Below are 11,414 nucleotides of genomic sequence, written 5' to 3'. Positions count from 1 at the left end.
GTCTATAAACTAAATTTGGCATGACGAATTACTAAAAATGCCATGACCCATGAATTAAATTTGTCGTGGTTAATTACCCAAAATTGCCACGGTCAATTAATAAAATTGGCCATGGAAAGTAGTCAAAAATACAACAGTAGTTTTAAATCTAGAAGAAACAAATAGATGAAATATATCATGGCAACTTTAGTGTAAACTCTATGGCAATGATAGTGTAAATATCATGGCAACTTTTGGCACAAAAAAGTCGTCGAAACATATCAATATGAGATGTAATTTTGAAGATTTTATCGAGACGGATTTTTAAACGAAACTTTTACTTAAGAGATAAAACATTTTTAAGTCTGAGAAACCAAAAAGATTTCGCTTATGTCACCTGTTTGATGTGGCAATATAGGTGGTAAAGGGGGCGTTTGGACCATGTTACTTCGTGCGACACGTGTGGCAGGAATGCGTGCGTGCGAGTGGGGAGGGTTTTGGGGTTGGTCAGAAGCAGGCATGGGTGTTGTTCGTACGCCCGCAAAGACCCTCATGTTTGTCTCTGAATTGTGGCAAAAAGTGCGTCCAGACCGCTATACAGACCGATACAGACCAACATTGGATGACACAACACGTTCGAACCACGTGGTCCAGACGTATGCACACGATTTAAGAATCGGTGTTGGAGATGCTCTTAAAAAACCGAACCAAATTTTATGGGCAGTTTTCGAGAATCTTGATTATGGAGAACCCTGTGCGAAAAGAAGTGCTAGTAAAACCGTTGGAAAGTGGGAATACCACTGAAATTCATCAATTGCATTTCCAAAATACCGAATCATGACCAGGTATAAATAAATAAATAAATAAATAAAATGCATATCATAGTTGGAATGCATTTTCTTTAAAACAGACAAGTGCATTCGAAGCTTTTGCAGAGTGCGCGGAGAGATGCTTTTCCATTTTCCATTAGCCATGCAGAAATGGATCGATTTTTTGTCCAAAAGGACCCCCTGCCGAACGCTATTGTCAAAAAGGACTATCTGCAGATAAAAACGTCAAAAAGGACCCCCTGACTAGTGGCGGCAGGTGCGGCAGGCGACACGTGGCACCTGCCGCCACTAGGTGAGGCGGCGGGCCCCGCCACCACCGCAGGAGGCGGCCGCGCGGTGCACAACGGAATCTCCCACCGTGCAGTAGCTGTGACGGAACGGGCCAGGAGAGGCGGGCCCGGCCGCCACTAGGTGAGGCGGCGAGCTCTGCCGCTGTCGCTCCCCGTCCGACAGCCTCAGCTGCGCGCGGGCCGAGGCGTGGGCCAGGCCGCCACCGGAGGAGGCGGCATCTTTCTTCACGCCCGACGCATTTTCCTATTGCAGATGGCGCTGATTCCCGTGTGCAACAGCGACCTGACGGCGGTGATTCCCACGAGCGGGAAAATGCACGCTGATGCTTCTTTCGCCCAAGAATCAGTCTGGCTATTGCTTGAGAGGATGCGACGGCATCAGTCACTCGTTGCGGGAATCCAATACTGCGGGAAGCTATTGTGCCGACACTACAGGGATCCTAAAATTTACTGCTTAATTTTCTCGCCATTATTTATCGTCTGGGCTTATAAAAGGAGACACCGAGGCTCTCGTCCAGCCATCCTTGAAATCGCCACTGCGCAAAGTGTATAACACATTTTTTTCAGTCGGTATGAGTTTGCCTTGCTCAGATCAAAGCATTAGGCCGAGGAAAATGAAGAACGCAAGTTTGCCTCCTGGGGTGGCAGTCCTGCGATGTTGGTGTGGCGATCTTTGCAAGGTGAAGGAGGTGACGGATTTTTCAGATTGGTTGGGCATGAAGTTTTTCATGTGCGCCAATTATGAGGAAGATCCTGCCGTAGCTATTTCAGAGTACGACAAGCCTCCGGTATGCTTTAACCATCACAAATAGATATTGTTGGTATTTTCATTGATTCTTTAGTAACATTCTTGTTTGTTGTTGTAGTCTCCTCCGCCTCTGTGCATGTACTATCATTGGATTGACACGGAGAAGCCGGCCTGGGCAGTGACTGAGATTCGTGAAAGAAGTCGCCGTGCGTGGAATAGTTTATTTGCGGAAGAGTGACGCGAGAAGGCAGAAGCTGAGGAGAAAGCAGAGCAAGAGAGAGAGTTAAAAGAATACTATGCGGAGCAACACCGTTTTTTTGAGGAAATGGGAAAGAAAAACAGGGAAGAGGCTCGTCGCATGGAGGAGCAGGAACGACAGCGAAAGGAGGCTCGTGAGGCAGAGAGGCAGAGAAAGAAAGAAAGGGCTCGTCAGGCTAAGGCAACAGAAGAAGCTGGCGATGGAAAAGGAAAATATCCACGCTGGACTCAGTAGATTCCTGTGGTAGTATTTAAAATTCCGCAATCATTTGTATCTTTATTTCTGCACTTTACTGTAGCTTTATTTCAGGAGTTAAATGTAGGTATATTCCTACAATGTATCTTATTTTCAGTTGTGCCGTGTCGTAATGGAAAAAAATATAGTTTAAGAATAAAGTAGTGGCATTTTCTTTCCCTCCACTAATATCGAACATCGTGCAACAACTACAAAATAAATTTAAGATAGAACATAATGCCCTATAATAACAGAGTACAAACTAATAATGCAAGTACATCCGAATTAAACGGTAGAACTGGAATAAAACTACATGAAGACATCATCGTCATCCTCCATCGATGCAGAACTCTTGCCCTTCGAGGATGTAGAACTCTTACCCTTGGACGATGCAGAACTCTTGCTCTTCGAGGATGCAGTACTCTTGCCCTTTGACGATGCAGAACTCTTGCCCTGTGATGATGCAGCACCCGAAAGCGGCGGCATGAAGATATCATCTTCATCCTCGCTCTCCTCAGTCCATAAAAATGGATGCATTTCTGCAGTCCTTCTGAAAGTTTCACTCTTCGGCTCCACTACATTCTTCCACCTTGCATGCAACCTAAGAAGTTCTTTACGTACCTCGTCATAGGTCCTTTCAGGCCACCCAGACCTACGTAATTGGTGAGCCAACTCATTCATTATGGTGTCACTACCGGTGAGTTCGTCCCATGGAACTATCCTATTATCCATCCTGAAATCGGTAGCTAGCCTCAAAAGAGTCCTGCTCATCCCAGGGTGAAAACTACGATCGAAAGGATAATGGGACATCTCGACTACACTACACTCGAATGCTTATCCACCTCCGTCTGAAGGGGGTTTTATAGGTAGAGAGGAGAAAATGGCGGGAAAGAACGAGTGCAGTATGGCGGGAAAGGGTTGGCGGGAACATATGGCGGGAAACGAGTGGCGGGAAGATATGGCGGGAAGGGGTTGGCGGGAAACGGGTGGCGGAACATATGGAGGGAAAGCGTTGGCGGGAAAATATTGAGGGGAAAGCGTTGCCTGAAAATATTGAGGGGAAAGCGTTGACTGGTGCATTTTTATTTCAGCAAACATAGATGTTCAAATCGAAAAGTCTGATACACACATATATAGATACAATGGGTCGCGCACGTGCATAGATGAATCACCGTACTTAACGACGACCACCTGGCCTTTCCTTACGACCGGAAGGCGACAAGCGATTAGGTGGCCGGGTCACACGAAGACCGCGGCCGTACTCCACTTCGGCTTCATGTGTCTGCGAGTCCTGCGTAGGTGGTGGAGTCGCGAATCCTTGTTGCGAACCTGAAGCGTAATTGTAGGCGTATGGTTGTGACTCCGGGGGGATAAAAGATGGGCCAATAACATCCCCTCCGAAGAACTCTGTAACTAATGATGTAACCGTGTCGCCAAGATCATGTGATGCTCCCCGGAGGCCTGTGTTGACGCCATGATCATGTGATGCTCCCCGGAGGCCTGTGTTGACGCCGCGTTGGGTGTTCTCATCGCCCCAATTAACATCAGGTGTGTCCTGCACATAGAAACATTTTAAACAAACTGTTAGAGGATAATATATGATATCATTGTAAATGCATTGAAATGTAAACATGACTACCTGAGCATATCCCTCTCCTATACTGTCTGGCCATTGTACTTGGTGCTGGTTTAAATCTGGTACACGAGTCTCCTCGGGCATGGGGATCCCTCGCGTGGAGAGAAACGGCTGAGATCCCTCACCTTGGGTGTATGCATCATATCCTGTGTACGCATATGGGTTAGGGGAAAGAAACTGCTCGGGCATCGAATCCAAGCCCGTGCCATGGTCCTGAGATGTTTGCCCCTGACGAAGCTGCATCGAAGAAGAGCGATGCAGTGGCAGAGATGAGTCATGTCGTGGCAATGTCGTTCTAGTACTCGGACCCTCCCCCCATTGCTCATGGCTCGTACGCGCCTCGCTCGGTCTGGACGACGGTGCCGCACTCGGTCTGGCTGACCTCGCTACCGGCATGTATGCTCCAGTGGCAACGTCGTCGCCTCTACCGCATCTGAACTTCTTTGCCACGAATTGTTGCAAAAGTTTCTGGAATGTCTTGCGATATGGGCCCTGGGCCGGCATGCTATCCGTAGCCATCTGCCCTACTTCGTTGACATTTTCAAGCTGAACAATATTTGGATGTTATTTAGTTCCAATGATTATGAAATGATGGACCTAAAAAAGTTACAAGTGATTACCAGGTGGTCACGATAGTAAGCTGCATGCAGCTCAACATGTCTCCGCGCCTGCTCCTCTTGTGTGAGATGTGTTGGTATAGTAGCTGGCTGACTGGCCAGGCTAGCACGTGTGTTCATGCAGTACCACTGCTTGTACGCTTGATCTGTACTTCCATCGTACGGCCTGCAAAATTAAATAATTACATAAACCTTTGTGATGAAAGCAAAGCATCTTCACGCATCGTATGATCATCGTAAAAAAATAATGTACATAAAATATACCTAAGTTCACGCACTATATCTGCTAGCGCTTCATTTGTCCACTTGTGTACCCATTCACTGTTCTCTTCCCTCCAATCGTATAAACTCCAACCCCTGCCCATATTGGTTAGCCTGCAAATATGTAACAAAGTGTGAGTTTAGTAAATTAAAAATGACACTAACTATTTAGGGATGTCACATCTTACTTATGTGTTTCCTCATCGATACGTCTGGGAAAAGGTGGTGGAATTTCTTGATAGAGACCGAACTGTCTCATTACACGCTCTGGGTTGTAAGGTTCAACACACCACAGGAACAATAAGTTGCAGCGAGTCAGCCAGAATGCACTATCGGTCAACATGCCTGGTGTGAAGTGTCGAGCATCAAAGACCAATTTTAGCTGGTCCTGAGTCCACGGGTTCCATGTGACTTCTGCCTCATCAAGTATCTCAAACTGCTGGTGGTACATAGGGTAACAATTTTTCGCAATATCTGGAGACCAACGTTTCCGTGCCTTTGTCCACCTGGTGGCCATAGTTGCGCTAGCACCCTCGCCAAAGTCATATGGGTATATGGGTTGTACTATACGAGGTCGTCCTACAGGGAGGTATTCCCAGGACCACAACTGTAGAAACTCATAGGCGACACAAAGTAATGGAGCTTTTTGTGCGAAAGAGGTTTTTTGCGTGGCATCACACAAGCCTCTGTATGTATGAGATAGCATGGCAGAACCGAAGCTGTATTTTGGCTGCTCGGGTAAAGGTTCATCTACCATATTCTCTGCAATGTAGATGAGACCAGGGACAACAACGTCCCCATGTGAATTTGGAAATAGATTCCCGAGGAGCCACAACAAATATGCAAACAGATGTCTTTTTCTCGTCTCCTCATTGGCGAAGCTAGATAAATTAAGAAAGTTATCACGAAGCCAGACGAGTGGGATGCCCCGAGGGTTACCAGAACGTTGTGATTCTGGCATTTCCATCCCAAGACGGGCTGCTATATCTAATGCCCAAGATGGAGACACTCGTGGAGAGACTACCGGCTCACCTCTAATTGGTAGAGCAGTGATCATAGAAACATCTTTCAGTGTAGGTGCAAGCTCCCCAAAACGAAAGTGAAAGGTGTGGGTTTCAGGTCTCCACCGGTCAACGAGGGATGTCAAAAGGGATGGGTCCGAACGTACTTGGTCGTCGCATGATGTGAGCCTAGCAAAACCTTGTAGTCCATAAGCGTCAAGGTGAGCAAGGAAATGATTGTGTATTGGCCATGTTTTCTTTATGGTTCGAAGTCTGAAAGGCCGATAATCATGCTTAGTATTTGGTTTCAAAAATAGGTGGCAACGGTGCCCGGCGTCATGGGGCCCCTGCAAAAGCACTGGCACTTCACCCATAACCTGCACACAAACATACAAATATAAATTACGAGGAAGACAGAAATACAAATGCAAATCTAAATTAACTTAAAAAATACAAAGAGATACGATTTACATTAATTATCTGAAGTTAACATCAGGAGTACAATAATACAAAGAGAATGAATTTAAATTCAATATAAGTACACATAACGAGTAGAAATATAAATAGACATGGCGAGTACATATATATCAACATCATGCGTTGTTGTTGGCTCGATACGGGCAGTCTTTGCGTGAATGTCCAGGACACCTGCAAACGCGGCATCGCCTTGGTTCTCCCATCTGGCTATGGTCCATGTCATTGCGATGACGCCTAGACTGACGTCGTCCCTTTGCGGTTCTCATCAAGTCGGTGTTCGGAACCCATTTCGGCCCATCTGGCCACAACATTTTGTAGTTCATATCAATGCCCCAAGCCCAGAACTCACCGTTCCAAGTGTTGTACAGATTGTACATGTTAAAGTACGGCGATATGTATGGCTCGACGCTGATTTTTTGAACAGCAGCCGCCCGGAGCACATGACTGCAAGGGTAGCCCTCAAGCTTGGGCTTGTTACAAGTGCACTCACAGGAGGTTGAGCCAAGGGTGACAGCTTGCTTTTTTGATCCTCTGTGGTGACCCTTAACGTACTTGGCTCGCACATTGACCTCCCACTTATTCCTAAGTGCGTCCACTTTCCTGCAGCCATGACTTTGGGACTTCTTTGCTTTCTCGTCCAGATGTCTTTGCATCTTCTCGGACCATGGCTTGTTCAATTCAACTTGTGCTTTGGCGACGGTGACCCTGTCTGCAAAGTATGACAGGGTCCGGTTCCAAGTTTCTTCAATTAGGGCTGTGATAGGCAGTGCTCGCACCCCTTTAAGAACACCATTGTACACCTCTGACATGTTGCTGGTCATTATTCCATACCGAGCCCCGGTGTCGTGAGCCTGTGCCCACTTCTCCAAATGAGGGCAATTCTCGGTGATCCACTGGCTCAAATTTATGACCGTCCTACGACCCCTCCGGTCTTCTCTCTGCGGCAAGGCCGCGCGGTCGATCTCACCATTGATACCTGCCCATATCGCATTCATTTTGGCTACAGTTTTTTGCATGCACATCCTCTTGAATAACTTGAACCAATCCTTGTTTTTGAATTTGGAGTAAAAGTTTGCTGCCAAATGCCTCATGCACCACCTTCCCTCTAGATCGGGCCAGCCCCACTCTTCTTCCGACGCCTTAATTATTTCAAGAGCGCTTAATAATCCAGTGTTGCGATCAGAAATGATGCAAACACCTTTACGCTCTTTCACGACACCCATCTTCACGCAGCTCAGGAACCACAACCAGCTATCTTTGTTCTCGCTCTCGACCAATGCATATGCAATAGGAAGAAGCTGATTATTTGCATCCGCTGCAATCGCCACCAATAGTGTGCCCTTGTACTTTCCAGTGAGAAAGGTACCATCAACAGATAATACCGGGCGACAGTGCCTGAAGGCTTGTATAGTCTGGGCGAATGCCCAGAATAAGCGGTCCAGGATTAGCTCACCCGGGTTCATTGGGTTTGGACGTTCTCTCCGCCAAACTTGAGTCCCCCTATTAGCACTTGCTATTTGATGAAGCATTCTAGGGGCATAAGAATATGCCTCCTCATAGGTACCATACAAGTTCTTAAATATATTTTCCTTCGCATGCCTAGCCTTGCTGTAGCTAACAGGGAATCCAATTAGATCCTCTGCATCTTTTTGCAGAGCCCTAACACTAATGTTGAGACTTCCCTGCACAATTGTTTCCATCGTCTGTGCCACAAATTTTGCTGTCACATTGCAGTGATCTGAAAGAGTCCCAGTTTGCTCACAGGTATGCTCCACTATTTTTGTGATATGCCATGACTGACATACCCCAGGCTTCAGTCTAGCGAGAACTCTTCCGCGGCAACCTTTCGCGGTGTGGATGCATATGACCTTCAACTCTTTTTTATCAGACTGCTTCACTCTATGCTGGCGGTGGATGCCGATTGCATAGCTACCCATTGCCTGGTAAGCAGACTTCTTATCTGGGAAAACTTGCCCAACCTCCAGGCTTCCCGCTCCTAGGCCAGAAGCAGAGTGAAATTCGTTGGTGATGCTCATATCCTGTAAAAACCCAGGTTGCAGTGCCGCCGCGACCGCCCTCTGAGGAGGAACATCTTCTTCTCCGCTTGACTCCGAAGACGCAGAAGAATGATCATCATCATCTAGCGCCTCCGGCAATCCCTCCACGTGTTCGCTCATGTCAACGGCCGCCGACCAATATCCTGTGTCATACACAGGCTGGCCGCCCGTCGGTTCCGATGGGCCGATGCTAGGGGCTGATGTGATGGCCAACTCGACCTCACCACCCCTGCTACTGCATCCGGCAACATCAGTGACTGAAATGAACTCCACATACACCATCGGCTGACCATACATTGAGTTATTGGGATTGCTTGCAAACCTCATGTACGACCCCCACGACCGATCACCTGTGACAGGCCGCAAACCCCAACGGGCAACTGTCCCATCATTTCCTCCGTCAATGACGAAGGCCTCCATTGTCATTTTTTTTCCTGCATCACTGGGCCAAACACCGCTCGGATGCACCTTCTAACAGCTGCGTAACCCACGTTGACCATGTCTCTCACCACTACTGTAGTCGACTCGCAGAAGGACACATCCACCCCGCATGGACCGTCGCGTAAGACGTTCCCATAGTACACTACTAAATTTTCCATAGTACCTAACCAACATACATGTTTACATTTCAAATAATTAATAACTGAACATTTAGTAACGATGACAACATTTACATATCTTACGACTAAAATAATAATTGTATTTTCATTAGAAATATTCGGTTTGTTTTTAGAATCATTTGCTTAGACTTTAAGGGGTTGTTTGGTTAACGGGTATTTAAAGATCTATTTTTCTCAAACTTGTCTACGAGCGTAACAAACTAAAACTTTGTTTGCTTTTCTCTAACTACCCCAAAAATATCCTAAAATAGTTCTCGTAACATGCAAAAACTTAGCTTCTGGAAAAACGACTATTAGTAAAATGTGGTTTTCTACATAATTTCCTTACAACAGGTTATGACAAAACTGAGGGTAAGTACTCGCTAGCCAAACAACCACTAAACATAATATTACGATAATAACATTTAAATATCATATGAGTAAAATATCTAATTTCTTCCGGCATGATATAATGTTTTTCATATCATACGATAAAATTCATTTATTTACAAATAATAATATTTGCAGCGGCATGACAGTACATCAATATAAAAAATATTAACAAAATTACGGCGTCATTTTATACCCATGTTATGACAAAACTCATGGTAATTACTCGCTATCCAAACAACCAGTAAACATAATAATACGATAATAACATTTTAATATCATATGAGTAAAACATTTAATTTCTTTCGGCTTTATATAATTTTTTTCACATCATACGATAACAATCATTTATCTACAAATAATAATATTTGCAGCAGCATGCACATTATTCACAATACTACATCAATACAAAAAATATTAACAAAATTACAGTGTCATTTTTCACCTTAGCTGCAATATGGATGTGCTTGCGAATGCAATTAAGCGTCAAAATAGTTCCAATAAATATCCGTCGCCGGTACTATATGAACCTCGTCAACCTATTATCACATTAACAACAATATTACACACGGATTTTTCTTCCTGCTAACAAAAGTATGAAAATAGCACTTTCATGTATGTGTTCATCACCTCAAAATGGGACAGCGAAAATGGAAACACAATTTCTTCAATCACGTCTTCTCCTCCTTGTTTGATACTAAGATGAATTATTTTACCTAATTACATACATCATACATTAGCACCTAATCTTAACATATAAAATTTAGATTATTGCGACTTATTAATAAACATACCACATAAAATAACATACCACATGAAATAACATACCGCATGCAATAAACAATTACAGTACAATTTTTTCTTAATTACCGTATTAAGATTTCCCGCATGTCAATACTAATGGACGCACCTAACATTGATGCAACATCTTCAACCTACTATTTCAAAAAAATAGTTTAAATGCTACATCTCTCGTCTGAAATTATTTCTAACCTCTAAGCACTACCATCACATAGCTAATAACGAGCTAAAGGATGAACTAATTACCACCCTGCATGCATAAATAAATAAATGTATTGCAAAGCTCATACCTTGATCTTCAACTTCGTAGTTCACTTTGCACGGCTATTCCTACTACAGAAACTCCAAATGACTCCTCCAAGTGCTGAAATAATGCCTAAAGCAACATAGAATACACACTTAGGAACTAATCAAATAGAATAAAAACATCGTGCATGCGAATGAAACCAACAAAAATGGATAGATCTTACCTTAATCTATCTTTTCTTCAACTTCATCATCCTCAAAATCCAACTCTAAATCGCCCTAAATCACGAGTGAAAGTGCTTACTGAGCTTTCTTTTCTCTCTGTACTTAGAGACTTAGAGAGCAAAGGAGAGGAACGAGGTTACAGAGTGCTTGCGCACGGAGCTGAAGCATGGCATATAAAAGGGAGAGGATCCCTGTAGTGTCGGCAGCCTCGGATTCCCGCGCGTGAAAATCAACATCATCAGCAACAGCATGCAAGGAGCAAAAGCAAAGCAACAAGCCACTCGTGAAATTCGTCGTTTGCCGCGCGTCGGAATCAGCAAAAGCAACAACAATCAGTGCCAGAGTGATTCCCGCCCCGCCAGTTTTCGCGCGTGGGAATCAGTGCCAGGACCTCGCCTTCCGTGCACAGTCAGCGGCACCAGCTGCTGTCGACAGGGGTGGCCGCCTCAGCCAGTGGCGGCGAGGCCCACCGGCGGGGCCCGCTCGCATCAGGGCCTGTCGCCCAGGCAGCGACCGCGCCAGGGCTGGCCGCCTCGCCCGGTGGCGGCCGGGCCCACCTGGCCCGCCCCGTTCCGTCGCGGCGCGACGCAGAGTGGAGATTCCGTTGTGCACCGCGCGGCCGCCTCCTGCGGTGGCGGCGGGGCCCGCCGCCTCACCTAGTGGCGGCAGGTGCCACGTGTCGCCTGCCGCACCTGCCGCCACTAGTCAGGGGGTCCTTTTTGACGTTTTTATCTGCAGATAGTCCTTTTTGACAATAGCGTTCG

General features: G+C 45.7%; 1 protein-coding gene across 6 annotated transcripts; it reads right to left on the bottom strand.

Moving 5' to 3' along the window:
• Positions 1–3,403: 3,403 nt before the first annotated feature.
• On the bottom strand, positions 3,404–10,895 carry LOC123087767 (protein MAIN-LIKE 1-like). Of its 6 annotated transcripts, none has more exons than XM_044509869.1 (9): positions 10,650–10,895; positions 10,470–10,555; positions 10,009–10,094; positions 9,824–9,917; positions 5,043–6,232; positions 4,858–4,968; positions 4,597–4,759; positions 3,980–4,522; positions 3,404–3,895 (listed from the first exon to the last, which is right to left on the bottom strand). In XM_044509869.1, exons 5-9 carry the CDS (start codon positions 6,227–6,229, stop codon positions 3,518–3,520), a joined length of 2,382 nt encoding a protein of 793 aa, XP_044365804.1. In that variant the 5' UTR covers positions 6,230–6,232; positions 9,824–9,917; positions 10,009–10,094; positions 10,470–10,555; positions 10,650–10,895; the 3' UTR covers positions 3,404–3,517. The 6 variants fall into 6 exon arrangements, 4 of the variants coding, with proteins under 4 accessions (XP_044365804.1, XP_044365806.1, XP_044365807.1 ...); XM_044509871.1 differs by having other exon boundaries at positions 4,102–4,522; XM_044509872.1 differs by lacking the exon at positions 3,980–4,522.
• Between the last annotated feature and the right edge of the window lie 519 nt (positions 10,896–11,414).

This window comes from Triticum aestivum, chromosome 4A, assembly GCF_018294505.1.
Source record: "Triticum aestivum cultivar Chinese Spring chromosome 4A, IWGSC CS RefSeq v2.1, whole genome shotgun sequence".
NCBI classification, from domain to species: Eukaryota; Viridiplantae; Streptophyta; class Magnoliopsida; order Poales; family Poaceae; genus Triticum; species Triticum aestivum.
This window is presented reverse-complemented; position numbering and strand designations above follow the sequence as displayed.

Coding starts and splice junctions, on each gene's coding strand:
- LOC123087767 (XM_044509869.1), bottom strand. CDS start 6,229: ATGGGTGAAGTGCCAGTGCTTTTGCAGGGGCCCCATGACGCCGGGCAC. Junction 4,969..5,042: donor ATCGATGAGGAAACACATAA/GTAAGATGTGAC, acceptor ACATATTTGCAG/GCTAACCAATATGGGCAGGG. Junction 3,896..3,979: donor TAGGAGAGGGATATGCTCAG/GTAGTCATGTTT, acceptor TTCTATGTGCAG/GACACACCTGATGTTAATTG.